Source organism: Trachurus trachurus (assembly GCF_905171665.1).
Source record: "Trachurus trachurus genome assembly, chromosome: 13".
Classification (NCBI taxonomy): Eukaryota; Metazoa; Chordata; class Actinopteri; order Carangiformes; family Carangidae; genus Trachurus; species Trachurus trachurus.
The window spans coordinates 35,103,915-35,122,551 of record NC_139892.1 but is presented as its reverse complement, the minus strand read 5'-3'; the positions used below and the strand labels follow the sequence as shown (position 1 = coordinate 35,122,551).

Sequence of the window (18,637 nt, the reverse complement as noted above, 5' to 3'; positions counted from 1 at the left end):
ATAACTGCTGAATAAATAAATATGAACAGAACAGAACAGAATTTGTTTAACAAACTGTTTTATGCCTATTCTATATGTGGTATCCCAAACCTGAAACTGAACATGTGAAAATGTCAACGGACACACACACACACACGTTGACAGAGCTTGGAAACAAAGCCAACAGTCATTTCACAGGAAACAGTCTAGGGGTGTAAAGAGACAAATTAGACCATAAGAGATATACACCCTTACTACAAATAACATTCACAGCATATTATTAGCCTCCGGCTTTATCACGTTCTGCAGTGTGGGCTGTCCCGCGGTGCAGATGCATCACCCTGCAGCCTAGAAGCCCACCACTTCCTGTGACCAGCTGGACCTATCGACGGTGGTCAGGATGCAATGGCAGCTTAGCTCAGGAAGACGATCAAACAGAGTCTCACGGAGAGGTCAAAGCCATATCCGGTTAGAGACGTGGAGGAGGTATAGGTTTCCTACTGGACCATGAGTAAATTCAGAAACTGGCTGCAGACGACGCAGCTGTGTTCGGGCCAAGAGGAAGCTCACAGGGACTGTGTGTGTGTGTGGACGTAACAATGAACCAAACCTAATCAGCAAACATTTTCATCTACAGACCAGAGTTCAGTTAATGCAGAAGTCAAACACACAAAACCTTCTATCTGCTATACGTGGCTTATTGAGCAGGAGACCGGCGAGCCAGCAGTCAGTAAAACCTCTGGAGCTGAACTGGTGTTTCTCCTTCCTTATATGTGACAGTGAACTGAATATCTCTGGATTCTGGACAGTGTGTGGGACAGAAAAGGCGATTTGAGGTCATCATCTACAAATGTGAGAAACATTAATAGACCACAGCTGGTAATAACAATTACTCAGTTAGATAGAGAGAAAAAAAGCATTATTATTCAACTTTAAAAATACTTGATGACAGATCTCACACTAGGGTTATTTTCATTAGCATGCTGCTTAGTGTCTTTATTAACTGCCATCTTGTAAAATGACAACATTGATGGAAGAAAGAAGAAAACCCACATCATTATCTTCACATCACGTGTTACAAAGTTCAAACCTGAACCAAAGAAGAAAATACTCACACTTTTATTTTGTTTATACTTAACAATTAATTGTTTGTTGATCAACCGATCAATAAACTCATTTATTGTTTCAGTTCTAGCTCTGGCCCAGCTATAACGACCCGTTTCATGAGGCGGTTTGGTTTAGATTCTGGGCATCTTTTGGAGTTTAATCACTGTGCTCATAGAATGAGCTAAAAGAGAAACATTTTTACGGTTGGTTGAGGAGTTTTAAAAAAAATGTGTTGATTAAAAACAAACTCATTCCTGTGCGGGTCGTTGCCAAAAGGTCTCGCCCGTGCTGTTTAAAGCCTGAAGAGGAAGTAAGTGAAGCAAACAAGGAGGAAGTGCCGACTGTGCCGTGTTGATTCTCACTGAATATGGGCTGTCGGTGTTAATAATTAAGTCCTGCTCTGCAACAGACGCACTTTCATACGCGTTTTTCTCTCCTCTGTCGGTTTGTAAAGAAACATTCAACACGTTACGCCTCTTGCCCACGCAGCCGGGCGGCTGCTAAAGTCAAGACCAAGCTTCCAATTGTTGCTCAACAAAAACAAACCGGGGGGTTACACTGCACTACCTCGACTCTACTTCACTTCTATAAACAATCTTTGTGATTCATATGGGAGAGGGAGGGGGGTGTAGATAAATAGAGGATGTAAATCTCTGGGGAGGACCATGTGGAGAAGTCTGCACGACTTCACGACTTCACAGTACAGCACATCCACCCACGCTGCGTTCGGGGTTCTCATGACACGCTCAGATCTTTCAGTGTCGTTTTAATTCAGGCTGAACTGAAGAAAACGGAGCGAGCGGTGTTTAATTAAAGGCTTTCTGCGCTCAGGCAGATTATCTTCCTCCTTACACTGTGACTTTTCCTGTCTAAGCCATGTGCTGAGCTCAGCTGCAGCCTAACATACTAGTCTCTCTAGCGGCTCAGCGCCCATTGGTTGATTCCATAGCATTCTTAAGGGGGCTAATACCCATTGGTCGGTGTCACTGCCACTGCCTTCTCCACACAGACAATAGCAGTCTTTGTGTGTAACGCCTGGCTACTGTGTGTGTGTGTGTGTGTGTGTGTGTGTGTGTGTGTGTGTGTGTGTGTGTGTGTGTGTGTGTGTGTGTGTGTTTCCTCCGCTTCAACTAGGAATTTGTGTCTGCACAGACTCTAAGTGCAATAAAGTGATGATGAAAATGAATTTCGTAGAAGACGTTGATACATGCATGGGTTGATGAGCTTCCTATTCTTTTAGGTTGCGTCACTGAGGGGTTTTTTTTCTGTCTCTCTCTGCAAGATAGCAGCGGTGCTAGCTGAGAAAGAACGGTCTCACTGAGGAACTGAGCAACAACATGAGGATGTATGACTTCAAACCGGCTAGATAAAACTTTCTCAAGGTCACGGTCAAATGGGAGCAGTTGTATAGTCACAAAGTTGAGGCCTTTGAGCTTTAAACTTTAGAGGTTCACCAATTTCTCCTTCAAGGATTTGCTCCCAAGGGTCAGCTCTGCTTAGGGCTGGGCTATCAAATCCATTTTATCGATCAAATTTGAATTTATAGTTCAGGTTGACTTGTTTAAACAAAAAAACTCCTTAACAGACCGGAACCGACGCTCCCCAGTCCCCGCTGGGCTCCCGTAGTTCAAGCTCGGCTCCTGCATGGTGGTTAGATGTTCCAGTTTTTAACTCTTTTTATAGATACAAACAAGTACCGTGCATAACTCAAGCTAGAGGTAGGAGACAACACCTCATGCACCTCATGTTGGAATTAAAATAGTGAACTTTTATTATGCAAAACATGTTTAAGTAACTGAGAGTTATGTTTGCTCTTTATCAATCCCAATGGGGCAAATATCTGCTAAACAGCAAAATGTTTTATTAAAAAAAGTGTCACATAATTTTATAATGGACTCATTTTTTAAAGGTTTTTTAAAAGTTTTAAGGGTGCATTGTGTCACTGTAAGTTTGAAACTGAAACGTTACATTTTAACTGGCAATTTACCAGCCGATGAGGAAATTTCACTTGGCCATAATGTTCACAACAAAAAGTAACAAGTGCAACTTGTACTTTCCATCATTGTGTGCAGCAGGGGCTAGTGTGCAGCCACACGTCCATATACGAATACATATGTGCAAGCAAAGTGGTGTCACCAGTTAGCAGTCCAACATAGGCGGTTTGGGACCGTGTGTGAAGCAGCAGGAGCAGCAGCAGCAGCCGGCCAATTCACTTGGGAGAGGCGGCCTACAGTGACGAGTTACACCCACCTACCTCTCCTAATGGAAAGTATTTAACTAACTTCTTTGCCAAAGGCAGCAACAGTGAAGACAAACACCAGAATTGAGTTAACCAAAGTGAAGGTTTCCAATTGTCCGTGGTGAAGTGAATGTAATAAGACAAGCTAAATGGCTACTAGTTAATCCTGTTAAAGCTCTGCCTTTAACACGGCCGTGCAGGCTGTTCTGCACACGGCTGTGATACCTGCACGTTTCACATTAGGAAAACAAACAATTAGTTTAACACATCTGGACATCTGAACGGTTATCCTTATGCAGACGTTGCCCCTTATGACCGTGGCACCCCATATTCACCCCACACGTATGTAAATATATACATTATTAAGTGTGGGGTAGGATGAGCAGTGTCAAGACAGGCAAAATAAATCAAACATGTCGTGTTACAATGACAGTTTTTTTTAAATTTATGCTCTATAATTAAAGTGTAACCTGAGTAATTTTCTGGGTCAAGGCATTTCCTTCCTCATCATTTATTACTACATGTGCATAAATGCGGGTCCATCGTGGCAATCACTCCTGGATGTGTAAACAGCAGCACGTCGCTGCTGAGATAAATACCAGGGGAGACTCTGACTATACATCAGCTCTCTGCTTATGACTATTTACTTGCTCCACAGGGGTGAAAATAATCACCTCGTAAATAATGTTGAATACGTTAAACCTATCAGCTGTTTTCCTTTGCTCATTATGCGCCACCATTTATTTATTCATGAAGGATGGGGGGGTGGTCCCCTTCCAAATGGTAGCTCAAATAACTAAGCTGTAGTTTGTTAAGGATGCCACTGAAAACTCTGTTAGAAATAGAAAATATGTTGATAGAAAAAAAAAAAAAAGACTCCACTTGTCACATGAATGAACCAAATTTAGGTCCTTATTTTGCCATTAACTTCGACCCTGGGGCGATAGCTTGTCTGCCACCCTTTTCCACATCCGCTCGGTGTCATTGTCCGACAAACCAATCTAAAAGCTCCTGCAGAGCGGCAACAAACAGCAGCCAGACAGAGAGAGTCGTCTGGCCCAAACAAAGGTTTTCTTTAAAACAAACAAACAGTAATTTGCCTGCAGCTTGTTCAATGCCAGCAAGCAACAAAGACAACTGATCCAGACACGATTCTGGAGAAAGCCCTCTGCGGGATAGTATCTCACCTTGCATGCAACACCTCCTACAGAAACATAATGAAACCTGTCACACTATTTCGTTAGGTGACGTTTACCTGGTTCAGCTATGACTGAACATCTGCTTAAAATACACAGCCTTGACCTGAAGTCAACTGTAGCGGTATAAACAAGTCGGTAAGAGCAGCCCTGATACCTTATTAACACAAGTGTATCTCCAAAATCCATTTGTCTTGAGTTCAAATTTGGTGTTTAAGCAAGGGAACAAAAACCTTACACACTTACACAAGTCTCCCCACACATAGAAAACAAAGACAGCTGCTTATTCTCAGTACTGACTGTACTCTAGTTACGTCCGTTTTCAGTGGGAGAAAGATTAACCGAATGTGAGAGGGAAGAAGAGCGAGTGAGAGGAGGAGCCGCCGTGTGATTTCAAAACAGAAAGTGTCGCAGCACGACGGCTACGCGAGGAGAAGACGTTCAAGCAGATGGTAGAGATAGCGAGGCACGAAAAAACAAAGTGACAGGCAGCTGTAGATTGAGCGCCATTCTAACCACATACGCTCACATGCTCAAACCGCAACACCTCTCTCCTCTTGTTGTCATACATCTTGAGCTACAACCACCCTGGGGCAAAAGGAATGGGTGCAGTTGTTAACTCGGTGCCTTGCCTGTGCTAGTCAGAATTATTCAGAATGAACTTTCTGCGTTATGAAGACTTCACACCTCGGGAATCACGCATCAGGCAGCTTCATTCAGGAAAATCAATCAGATGCTCCGCTCTTTTATCCGCTCCACTCACCTGGGTTGCGAGTTCTCTTCGTACATGCGCTCCTTGCCCTCCTTGAACAAGCTGATGGTCTGCTTGGTCTTCTTGGTGAGGTTCTCCATGAAGACCCGGAAGTACTCGTTGTCCCCCAGAGTCTCCATTTTGCCCTCGTAGCGAGACAAGATGGTGCGCAGGTGCTGGTAGGTGTCTGGCAGCAGATCCAGGATGTAAGGGGGGCTGTTCTTCAGAGCCAATTTGGGGTTTTGGCACAGGCGTACCACCTGCAGAAAGGGAGGATACGAGGTGTAGGGGGGGGGGGGGGGGGGGGGGGGGAAGGTGGGAGAGATACAGTTACAGATATGAGATGGGTGCGAGGCAGAATGTAGGTGAGACAGGGGTTGAGGGAAAGTGACAGAGAACAGAAAACAACAGAAAATCTGAGAATCGTCTCTAGTGCCGTTATGCATTTGTGTGTTAGTAAGACAGAGCTTTTGCATGATGCAGCTCTTTTCTGTATTGAAGCACTTAAGTATTGTCTGTGAGCCAACACAGGAGACAAAATGCAAAATGGAAAATGCCAACAAAGATGAAGACTGAAAGAAAGGCCCTTAAAAGCTCCGTCAGGCTCGGAGCTCTCAGACTATGGCAAGTCTACACCTTGTGTAATGGAACACCCCAACGATCACCGGTTCAAGCCCATTACAGCATCACACCGTCGCTCCTCTTTCTTTACCCCTTCACGGCTTCTGTTCACGTCGCATAAGCAAATCATCTCCATTTCTGTTTTATTTAACCAAACAGACATCTTTCTTGTCGACGTGCACCACGGGAATGCTTGCACCTTATTATCCGACTACTTTGTCAATAATCCTGATCCTGTTCTCCACTTTCTTCCGCATGTTGATTTGTTGACACTTCCCCGTTTCAATCTGCACATCCGATATTGCTTCTTCATTCAAGACAAACATTCTTTTTACTCAACATTTGAACATGATCACTTTGCAAATTTGAACAGCTGAACAGCGGCTGCGAGACCGCCGCCAACGTCTGGCCTATACGTGCTTCAATTCGAGCGACGAATCAATGGCGCGCACAAAGTAAACTTGAAAAAAAAAAAAAAACCTGTTAAAGGGATAGTTCACCCAAAATTCAAATTTCACTCATTATCTACTCACCCTCATGTCGACTAAGAGCTGTGAGAAGTTTCAAGTTTCAGAGTCCTCCGTTCCCTCTCTGAGTTACGGGGGGGGGGTCCGCGTAGCAGTATTTGTCCATATAATGGTTGTGAATGGATACCAACTTTCTTCGTCCAAAAAGACACACCAAAAAACATCCAAATACCTCCATGCTGCTCGTCTGTAATGTCCCTCTTGTATTGAAGCCCCGAAATGAGAAATTGTTCCGCCGGTCAGTGCACTGACACAGGAAGAGCAGTGAACTGAGACACTGGGAGCTTCCGCTACAAACAAGCTTAAAATATAGACTTTTTAAAAAAAAATTCAGAACAATTTCTCTTGTCGGGGCTTCAATACAAGAGGGACATTGCAGACGAGCTGCGTGGAGGTATTTGGATGTTTTTTGGTGTGTCTTTTTGGACGAAGAAAGTTGGTATCCATTCACAACCATTATATGGACAAATACTGCTGCACGGACCCCGCCCCCGTAACTCAGAGAAGCCACGGAGGACTCTGAAACTTCTCACAGCTCTTAGTCGACATGAGGGTGAGTAGATAATGAGTGAAATTTGAATTTTGGGTGAACTATCCTGTAATAGGATAGATAGGATGTTGTCTGTAACAACATCTATTGCACGTCTGTCCGTCCTGGGTAAGGGATCCCTCCTCTGTTGCTCACCCTGAGGTTTCTCAGATTTTTCCCTGTTAAAAGGGTTTTCCATGGAGTTTTTCCTCAATCGATGTGAGGGTCTAAGGACAGAGGATGTTGTTACGATGCCATGTAAAAGCCCTCTGAGACAAACCGTTTGTAAAAACGGGCTATACAAATAAAATTGCCTTGCCTTGCCATTGCCTATCCCTTTAATACAAGCACAAACTTCCAGTCAGAAAGCTTAACAAACGTCAATGATTGACGCAACCAAAGTGATGGTTGAGCGGGGGTGGTGGTTTTATACAACATGTAAATTTAGACCTCCCCCTGTTGATGGTCAGACCATGACAGGTCAACTACGTGCTACGTGCTCACCAGACTGTGTGAAGGCATAACTTCATCCTCAGTAATGTTCAACCTTTTCCTCAACCATCTCACTGTATCCGAGTCACTTGGTTGACCATTACAAAAGGCACCGAGAACACCGTGTCATTAAGCTCTGTAATGGTTACAGGCAAATCCACCACTGGATTCAAGTGGACCTTACTTGTGTGATCAGTCACAGTGGCACTAAACTAAACTACACTTCAGCTATTCAATCGTTCAGGGGGTTGGGGGGGGTGGGGGGGTGGGGGGTGTCATCATCACGGTCCCTCATGTCCCGATTGTGTGAACCAGCGCTGATACGGAGCCGGGCTCTCGGCTTCGGTGGCGGTGACCGAACAATTGCGTGTCGAGTCAACAGGACGTGGCTCATTCTTTTGTAGACCAGGCCAAATTATTGTCTACTAATCATGTCTGTGTGTTAGAAAGAAATATGGCAGGAACAGCCTGACAAGAATGTCGGTTTCAATTTCCTTGCCTCTTCTGTTTTTTTTTGGAAGCCGGTGGTTTGTCAATATGGGAAAAAAAATAAATGGGGATTTCAGTTCTTCATAATATCCTGGCCAGTCATAGATTTAGTATTTGATTAATTGATAAACCCAAGGATGGAAAAATAAAATACAAAATTTGATCCATTATCTATTAGCCTAACTAATCTTTTAAAAGAATGTTTTAGCTTCTCATTTATTTTCTGAATATCTTTGGTTTCTGGAGAATCAGAAGTTAACAATCTGACATTGTAAGGAAATTGTGTTGGGCATCACAGTTTTTTGACATCCAAATAGCCAGTTATGAAAAATAATAAGTTGTAGCCCTATATCTAATCATTGCTCATTCATCTCACTCAGAGTATTTTGTTCCTATTCCCATCTAAGGTACCCAAGATAAGAGACACCAGACATAACGAGACCACATTTATATACTACTAACGTACTGAGAGTGTATAACATATCAGGAATATTTGATTGCAGCTGGTAAATGGGCCGCTGCGCCCGGACCAGTTGGTTCATCCTCACTGTATCAAATGCCTCTCAAAAAGAATGAGGTCACACTTGACTGGTAGGATATTTTAAGCAGTACTGCTTTCACAACATGCAAAATGTTTTGAGCATGTGGGGCCTCCATCGGTTCGTGAAAATTCAAGTCAGCCTGCCATCGAGGTCGGGGGGGGGGGGGGGGGGGGGGTGAACTGATCACAGGTGAAACCTTATTCACTAATAATAAATATTACAAAGCCCATATTTCATACTATCTTATCAATGCGTAATCTACAAAATCTACAATCACGGACATCAAGGAAATTGTGTAAAAGCATTGCTGGGCTGGATTCTGCAATAATATTTTAAGCAACAGAAACTAGCAAACAGTCTTGATTTATATTAATCACAAGGATTCCTTTTTGCCGATTTAATCGATCTAATTAAAATGTAATTTCCAGAACTAAGATGCAACTGAAGGAGAAAGAAGGGCTTAAAGATGGCTTCTGTGCAGCACACTAAAAGAATAGTACCCTTTGTACCCTAAGTGTATTTTGGATAATGTGTTTGTGGTAGATGTCTGGATAAGAGGCGATTTTCATTCGACTACATCGGCAACTGAAAATTAATGATCACCACTATATCAGCTGTGAGGCTCCACTGCTACTGCAGATGTGTGGGAACAGCAACACCCATCGTTACATCTCCTCATTCTCTAAAAAGGACATCTATGTGAAAGGTAACAGACTGGTGTGCATAAGAAGTGAGCAGCCATGAGTAATGAAGCAGTAAATGCGAACAGAAGAAAAGGTTAGCAGGATACCGTCAATATGGCAGTACATCGTACAGACTGGGCTGCAGTGTGTCAGTAGATAAATATCAAGAAAAGTCATATGTTGTTTCCCCAACTGCTTGGAAAAAAGTGAAGTGGGCTCAGTTCTGGCAAACATCTCCCCAAGACGAGCCAACATGAACAGGCTGCTATTTAATGTTAGCTAACATTAATAGGAAATCGTGTTAATTAGCTGCTCTTTATTATTACCTGTGTTTCCAGTGTTAAAGGGATAGCTCAACATTTTAGCAAATTGGCCCATTGCCATAATCCCTAAAGTTTTAGGAGTAAGTTCATTACCTTTAATTGAGAGCGTTTTGGAGTTGTTGGATTGTGTATTTGATGAGTTTGATGAGGGAAACCAAGAAATCCCATTAGCCTCCATAACGCGGCTCTGCTCCGCCGATCTAAAAATAGCTTGCACCGACAATTAAAGGTAACGAACCTACTCCTAAGACTAGAGGAATTATGGCAATGGGCCAATTTGCCAAAATGTTGAACTATCCCTTTAAGATCCTCTACTAGTATAGTGAGCTATTTGACTAAGCTGCAAGAGTACTAATACAACTTCACTGGCTCGTTCAGTAAGTGAACGTCAGGTATGAGCTTAGATTGAACTCACATTTTGTCCCGTACATAAATATCTAAATTACGTCGTATTTCAACTTTCTGATTGGTCCACTGAACTGGTTAGGTAGGGAGAAGGAGGAGGGTGACTATGGTGGAGCTGAAGTAAGGAAAAACCAACTAGGGATGCAATGTACTTTGCCTTTTAAATGAATGAGAAGATTGTTTTGAATTTTATTGCAAAAACAGCCTACACAGAATGACCCATACTGTAGAAATGCTGGTTGTGTTAAAGTGTGTTAGAGAGAGGGAACGAGGTATTCGACAAATACATGTCAAAAGACCAAAAGAAAAACAAAAACAATCTGATATTTTGTGATTCCAAGATCTATTCCACTGATGAAAAAAAGATCTCAGGGAAACACTGTTTCCAACACCGTGCTTCATTCCTTCCCCTTCCTCGGGCGTCCAAGTGTAGATGGTTCACACAGGCTATGTCTGAGACCAGATAAGACTGTTACCAAGGTTATAACACCAACTTTATCATCTTCCCTCCCTGCTAACACTTGCAACTGAACCTCAGGCAAGCACATGTGCATGCATGCAATGCCACAACAACGTGTGTGTCAGTGTGTTTGAAGGCTACTGCCTTGAAGTGATATGTTGAATGTTTCCAAGATGAACTGCATTCCACTCATCTTTCTCTCTCTCTCTCTGTCTCTCCTGACTCGACTGTACACCTGACATGGACCTGGTGGTTGTTCCACATCTAGTTCAAACTGCCTGCAAAGTTTAACCTGCGTGAAGAACAGTTGACCTTGGCTGAATTTTGGTTAGGCTTTAGCTGTACACAGGTAACGTTGTGCTTCCTTTTTCTGCAGAGCTCAATGATAGTTTGTGGACTTCACAAGTTTTAAATTTCACAATACAATGTTTTTTTTGCAGTAAATCTGATTAATAACTACCGGTATATGTGCAACTTAATATCTATTTATCTTACATAAAGTTCGTAACAGCAAGACACCACTTTTCTACCACTGAAGTTTTGTTTAGAGTGACTAATGTCTTACTACTCTTGTTTGTGCACAAAAGAGACAAAAATGCACAAAAAGTATTCACGTAATCTTTGATTACTAGAGGAACTGAAATTCACTGGTGGTTATCTGCCATGGTCTTTGGTTAAATATGCAAACTAATCATTGCCAGTACTTCCTTGCTTGCCTGATGATTTGGTGATGATTTTCCACATTCAGCTTCAGCCAGGCCTCGATTTAAGAGTATTCACTTGGCCCGAGGCATTTAGTAAGTCAACAACAGAGTGACTTACTGTTAACTCAATAGTTAAACCTTTAGTGATGCAGAGTTTAATTTTCTGTTTAAAATTCATTCAGGTAGCTTTACACGCCCCTTTGATTGGGGGCAGCATCAAATATGTAATGATTAAAAGAAAAGCCCTAGAAACAGGAATTCAGCAATACAGCTTTGTTATGCCGAGCACTTCAACAGAAGAAGAGAAGGTAGGTAGGCAACTGAAGAGGGAAATTAACCTCATGCTTCTGATGAAAAATTAACCTCGTCCTGCCTGAGAGCTGTTTATCAAAGAGAAACTGTTAGAAATTGTTATTCTGCAAGTGCTGGTCTACCGTACGTACTTGTGGTTTTCCTGAAGACGGTGCTGAACAATATTTCCGGTGCTATTTTAAACTATCTGGTGGAGTAAAAATACTTTTGGTCGTAGAGCCTTCGAGAGGTAGCTAATAGACTATTTATTCACCTTAACCGGCGCTGCCACTCAACTGTTTGACTGGGTCAGATGAATATGGTAAATTATTCTCATACTGTAAACTGCAAAAAGCCAAACTGACTTGCACAAGTGGTGTTAGGTTAGCTGTGTCATTTGGCTGGTTTGCCCTTACAGCTGTGCAGACAGACAAAGTTTATAGAGAAGCATTGAACATTAGCTGGGATCAAAAATAAGTGTTTAGCCCTCCATAACAGCCTAGTAGGATAATCTACCACAGATGCTAATGGAGTAAAATAAACAGGAATGTGTGTGTGTGTGTTTTTTTTAATAACAGCTTTGTAAAAGTACTTAACATCAGAGCTCTACACTGAGGCCTCAAAGAGGAAGAGGAGACACAAAAGAGTGTCTTGTCTTCCTATTCACACTAATATTGCTGTGTGAATCTCACAGGAAACTGGGGGTCAAAATGCTACAGCCTTTTTTTTTTCTTTTTTTTTCCGAGAAGTGAAGCTGTGAAATGAGACTTCCCTGTGAAAGAGAATAATTGGCCTGGTGGTTACATGATGATTGGACGCATTTTGTTTTATCTTTTAAATACAACTCAATGCTTTGTTAGGCTACAGTTTCAATACAAGTCAGTTCACTAGTGTGTGTGTGGACAACATTAGAGCAACAGTGTACAGAAAGAAGATAATGTTACTATGCTAAAACACTGTCATGGGTTAGCTAGAGTCAGCAGCTCTTTTCTTTAATGTTTACGATACATGTTAGGTGTAATGTGGCCCAACAAGTTTGGCGTTAAGACGAAATGACAGCTAGTTAGCAGACAGAGGTAAATTACAGCACTAGCACACAGATGTGACACCTAAACAGACTCAGTCCACAGGCTAACCACCATAACGCTGCGCTGCGGTTAAAAGTCTCTGTCTGTTTAAGCAGTGCGAGCTGCTACACCCGAGAGAGACTTTTATTTAGGCTTTAACTTAGTTTATTATGTGGCGACATTAGCCCCAGCTGAGCAGCTAACTAACTAACTCACTCACCCACTCAACCCGAGCGACCCCAGCCCCAGTCAGACCCGCAGCAGCAGCAGCAGCAGCAGGCGGAGATTAGCTAGCTTATCTGGCTAGTTAGCTGCTGCGCTGAGGTGAAGCTAGCAGCACCCAGCGCTAACGGTTAACGGTAACGGAGAGACCACCACCATATATATACACATCTATGGGAGACCACTACCACTATTACCACCACTATCACCACTACCAGCAGCAGCAGCATTAGCACGTACCTTGTCCATCAGCTTCCAGCATTTCTCCACCGTCTTCTTGTCCACGGCCCCGGGCTGGTGGTGGGAGTGGAGGTGGTGGTGGTGGGGCTGGAAGGCATCCTTCATCATCCCGATGAGCCCCCCGCCTTTCTTCAAGTTCCCTGCCATGATCGGGCTCGGCTGGCTCGGCTGAGGGGGGGGGGTCGACCGGACAGGACCGGACAGGACAGGGCAGAGGGGTGATGAGGGGTGCTGCAGTTAGCTGGACCGGCGGGCGATGGTGATCCTCCGGCGGCGGCTCCCCCCGGCGAGGACAGCCGAGCGGCGGATGCGAGCCAGGGTTCGGCCCGGCGGGGGGTTAGTTAGTCAGTCAGTCAGGGGGAAGGGGAGAGGGGGAAGAGGGGGGAAGAGGGGGTGGGGGTGGGTCTATCGGATATTATATGCTCCCATCAAGTTAACCTAACATCAGTTTGCCAGATAAATGTCCACACCACACCACCAAGCCCCCCTCGGTCCCTCAGCTAGCTGCTGCTCCGTCTCTGCAGGGACTCACCGCGGCAGCAGCAGCAGCTAATTAGCGGAGCAGCAGCAGAGCAGCAGCAGACCCACCTAACCTGCCTCCACTCGCCCTCAGCTGCAGGACAATGGCAGCGTTTCTCTTTCTCTGCCCGGGAGCGTCCTCTCTCTCCCTCTTCTTCGACAAACACCCGACGTCGTTCCCCTTTTTTCTTGAGTCAGCAGCAGCGGCGGTGGTAGCAGCAGCTCTTGTCGCCTGTGCTGTTGTGTCTTGGTCTTGACGGGAAGTTGTGTGTGTCTGTGTGTCTGTGTGACAGTGTCAGCCCTCCTCCTCCTCCTCCTCTGCGGGCTGCGAGCCTGACGACACGGACGGAGCAGTAGCAGCACACTCACCGATCACCGAGGAGAGGAAGTTGCGCTCAAAACTGCGAAAGCTGCTCGGCCTCGGTCGCACACCTACGGGAACCAGGGCGAATAAATAATTGTGGGAATTAAACATTGCCTTGTATTTTTTCTGTTTCCCCCCCCTCCTCCTCCTCCGTGACGTGTATGTGCGACCCTTTCCTTTCCTGTACGTCCCCTTCCGTTCGCCCCCCTCCTCCTCTTCCTCCTTCTCCTCCTCCTCCCCTCAAAACCCCCAAACTCCACGCCTTCTTCGTGCGCGTCCCCGAGTCATGAATGTGCTCGGGAGCGCGCCCCTGCCTAGTGTGCAGCATTCATAAAACGTCCAAGAGATGCTGAATGCAGCCCTGGATTCCCCCCCGTGCGGGCCGTGGTCACCCCTGACAACAAAGGACGCTTTGAGATGTCTCACAAAAAAAAGAAAGAAGAAATAAGGATCCAATTTCATGGCCCGTGTGCATAAGTTAAAAAGGCAGAGCTAATAACCCCCAGTCAACTTGTGATTGGCTGTTATCTAAGTGAACCAACTATCAATCAAGCTGGACAGTTAGTGCCATGTATCGCTCTGGTGCCATGGTAACTCACTTTGGCAACCAGTGCCCAGCAACAAAGACTCATCCTTGTCTGTAGTTAGTGAAGGCCTGTGCATGTGCATGTGCATGTGTGTAGCCTACACTTTGTGTTCTCAAAGGACTGAGCAGAGGCAGCCAGCCTCACAGCAAGCAAACATGCCTCCAAAGAAAAAGACAAAAAAGACCACAAAGAAGAAGACTCCTGAAAAAAGTAACTTTTCTCCTGAGGTGATTCTGACTCTGTTTTTTGCTAAATTGTCCCATTTGAACACTTATCTTGTCTTGTTGCAGGTGACAATGACTTGGAGACCCAGTATAAGCGCAGTGTTCTGGATGTAGCTATCCTACAGGACCGAATCGGTAAGCAGCTGTTTTAACTTCTTCTAGTGAGCATTTTAATAATGTATTAGGCCAAACTACTATACTGTATAATATGCTCTATTACTTACAGAGTCAAAGATAATGTCACTTTTGTTCAACATAACCTATTTACGTTTTAAGTTCACTAATCCATACTTCATTGTTTAAAAAGTGATGTTAAGTAGGCTATATGTCCTGGGGCTACAGTTATTTTTTCATTATATTTGTTAATCATGTAATCTACTAGTGTGTGATATGACTCCTACAAATATGAAATAATCAAAATAATAGCCTACTTGATTAATTCCCTGCTGATCAATTAATTTGCTACTTTATCTTCTGCTACTGTAGTTCTACTAGAGGGAAATGTTTCACTTTTTGACAGCCATTGTTAACAGTTACTGCTATGACCATCCATCCATGGTTAAGCTCTTCATTGTCCAGCTACAACAGTTAACTGTTACTTTATAATAACCCAGTTAAAGTACAGTAAACCTGTCTCTGCCCAAGTACTTTGCTGTAGGCTACTTGTATTTGGGTAGAGATTTTGAATGGACTTGCACATTGAATGAAGAATTTGCATTGTTGCTGATGTAGGATGTAGGATGATCTTAATATTTTGCATAACCAGCGGAAGCGAGGCTAGCAGCATGTGTACCTCCTGCAACAGTGAATTACAGCTCACACTCTGAAGCATAATTCTGTACTTGTGCATGTTTTACTAATGAAGCTTTCAGAGTAGGCAATTTTTTTTTTACACTTGCATGTGTGTGTTTGTTTGATAACCACAGCTTTGCAGTGTGAGTCTGTGATGAAGGTCCAGTCTGACAGAATTGACCTGAGGACGCGCGTGAGAGACATGGAGCAGAAACTGCAGCACGAGAGACAAGACCACAGGGACGTCAACTCTGGTACAGGACAGACCAGGGCACGAATCAACAATTAGTTAGTTATTTTAATAACCTGTGATAAAGCAGTGCATCCCTTTGGGGGTGAGGACAAGGGGTGTGTTTGCCATGGTTAGGCTAATTTTTGAGAAACAAAAAGTCTAATTAGCTCGGTGCCTAAGCTGATTGCTGCATTAGCCTTATGGCAAAGAAGGCTAAGTCCAACATCATTAACACAAATGTTCATCCTCAGCCTTCAGTCGCCAGTATAAAACCATGCAGACAGAGCTGACCAACAGGGTGAGAAGACTGGAGGAGGAGGTCAGCCAGCTGAATGAAAAACTGGGTATGAATACATCTGTTTTTTTCACAGTGTATACTTGAATGCATAAAGACCAAGGGGTGCCAGTTAGTTCACAAATTAAAAGCGACAGCTAGCCTGTATGCATGTTGTCTGCCCAGCTCTGTGTCAGGAGGAGCTGAGGAAAGAGAAAAGAGAGCGCGAAGAGACGGAACAGGACAAGGACGCCACCATAGCTGACCTTCAACACAAGCTGGACAACATGGAAACGCACTACGAGAAGATCCTTCACGTGAGTAGCAACACAAACCGAGTCAAAACGAGAATGGTGATTTAAAGAAGCTTCCACAAACAGCACGCTGAAGGTTTGACTCGATGTCTTTGAGGCCCATTCACTGGAAATTCACAGTCATTCAATACTGTATATCACAATAGTGGTAGAGAGTTTATATCCCTGTGTAGAACATTTTTTCTGTCTTTCAACATTTTGTCTGATAGATAGCATCTTCTGTCTGAAGAATAGCACGACGCATGTCTTCTTCTGAGATCACAAACAGTTGCTTTGGTCAGAAATGATCAAATCCCACATCTACTGTAGGATGCAGCAGAAGGTCACCAGATGCTGCTCTTAAAGGGATAGTTGAACATTTTGGCAAATTGGCCCATTGCCACATTCCCTATTGTTTTAGCAGTAGGTTTGTTGCCTTTAATTGTCAGTGCAAGCTATTTTTAGAACGGCGGAGCAGAGCCGTGAGCTGCTCAGAGCTACGCTACAGAGGCTAATGGGATTTCTTGGTTTCCCTCATCAAACTCATCAAATACACAATCCAACAACTCCAAAATGCTCTGGTGGACAAGTTGTGACCTGCACATTCATAGATAATAACGGACCGTTACGAGACGGAGTTGTTTTCGAGGTAAATTCATGCAAAACCGCAGATGCATGTTTCCGTCGGGGGCAGTTTTTCAACAAGCAGTCTCTGTATTTGCCTCGAAAACAACTCCGTCTCATAACGTTCTGTTATTATCTCATAGCGTGGTGAATGTGCAGGTCACAACTTGTCCACCAGAGCGTTTTGGAGTTGTTGGATTGTGTATTTGATGAGTTTGATGAGGTGAAACCAAGAAATCCCATTAGCCTCCGTAGCATAGCTCTGAGCAGCTCACGGCTCTACTCCGCCGTTCTAAAAATAGCTTGCACCGACAAATAAAGTTAACAAACCTACTGCTATAAAGATTATGGGCCATTTTGCCAAAATGTTAAACTATCCCTTAAGCACCTTCAAAGGGCGAACTCTGTGTCAATCAGAGACACAATGACTGTATGCTGTACTTAAGCATTCCTGCTGCTCCAGACCTCACATGAAGGAGAATCCTTTGTTTATAACCGGGATCAGAGCTTTGTCCAATAAATCCATAGGTTAACATAACACTGTAGGCCACTCACTGTGGTCACTTTGGATATAACAGACTGGACAGTTTTCAAACAGCTGACAGCCAGAAGCAGCTATCGTCATGTCGAAGCAAAGGTTAGCAATAAAACTAAGCAGTCTTATCACTTGTTATCATTACAGTGTCTGCAGTATGACCTAGATGCTTTGTTTACAGAGAGATATGAGATGTTATCTGAGCAGCAGCGCAACTGAGAAATCGGAAGAATGAGGAATGATAACGACAATCCAAAATTTCTACTGTCTCCACGATAATACAGTGTGGTGCTAACGCACATGTACATAATATTGTGTCTAACCAGGAAAATAAGACATAAGTTGTGCAATAGCAGAATTCTCCATTAGAGTTTATATATAGTGGGGTTGCTGTTGGCCTTTTATAAGCACAGCCCAAACTGGCAGAGCACAGACGGTGTACATGCAAAATGTTAGCGCAGTGCCAGTGATCAAGCCCTGAGCCCCGTTAGAGGCCTCAGCCTGTGATTAAAGCGCTAAGATGTTAATATGTAACATCCTCTCTTTCTCAGTATGGCACAGAATCTAATTATGCCTCCTCTCCATTAGCTCTCCTGAAATTAATCACAGCTAAAGGTGGAGGAGGGAGGGAGGAGGAGGGTGGTGGTGGTGGTTGGGGGTGGGTGGTATCAGGTCAGACAAGTGGATGATTTAAAGTGAAAATTTTAACTTGTATCTCTTTTTTCTTTTCTTTTTTTTTGCAGGATACTCTAGACAGCCTGAGTTCTCAGCTGTCTGTGGCTCGACGGAGGTGGGAGGACAAGAGCACGGCCCTTCATCAAAATTACAAGGGACTGCTTTCTGAATTTGGCCTGAATGCACCGGACATCTGAGAGACAGGCTCCTTGCAGCCGAAAGCAGCTGCTCCTCTCAGTTGGACACATTTGTTTAACTTTGGTTCTATCTGATCTGACGGTCGCATCTGCGTTTGACTCGAATGAAGGTGGCGCTGATGGCAGCATCCGTTTGTAACTCACAATTCAGAACACCTAACGTACAAATGGATGCTGCTATTATATCATATTTTACCATCAGACTGCAAAGTAGAATGAGTTATCTGGCTCGCCGTGTAGTGTCTGTAATGTTGTGTTATGCCCACTAGATGTAGCAAATGACTGTTTATGCTTTGGGGTAGAGGGGTGGCCAGTGTTTATTAGACACTCAGACATCCTTAGGTGGCGTGGTGGTGTATATTTTATACTTTATGCGTACAAATAGATGATAAACTTTCTTCTTCTTTGAGACAAGATATTTTCAAAATGAATAAAAGTATGTGAGGTAATGATT

The 18,637-nt window shown here is 43.8% G+C and overlaps 2 protein-coding genes across 2 annotated transcripts in view; one reads left to right on the top strand and one right to left on the bottom strand.

The window, feature by feature from the left end:
* cbl (Cbl proto-oncogene, E3 ubiquitin protein ligase) overlaps positions 1-13,914 on the bottom strand; it is a 51,159-nt gene extending 37,245 nt beyond the window's left edge. The window contains exons 1-2 of the mRNA XM_083985561.1: positions 12,868-13,914; positions 5,285-5,532 (exon numbers count right to left, since the gene is read on the bottom strand). Of these exons, the coding sequence (XP_083841687.1) occupies positions 5,285-5,532; positions 12,868-13,014 (395 nt within the window). The 5' untranslated portion in view covers positions 13,015-13,914. The remainder of the gene's footprint in view (positions 1-5,284; positions 5,533-12,867) is intronic.
* Positions 13,915-14,338: 424 nt separating this feature from the next.
* Positions 14,339-18,183, top strand: drc12 (dynein regulatory complex subunit 12 homolog; the record flags this gene model as incomplete). Its single annotated transcript, XM_083984314.1, has 6 exons — positions 14,339-14,547; positions 14,628-14,696; positions 15,488-15,607; positions 15,837-15,929; positions 16,046-16,176; positions 18,055-18,183. Exons 1-6 carry the CDS (start codon positions 14,412-14,414, stop codon positions 18,181-18,183), a joined length of 678 nt encoding a protein of 225 aa, XP_083840440.1. The 5' UTR covers positions 14,339-14,411.
* Between the last annotated feature and the right edge of the window lie 454 nt (positions 18,184-18,637).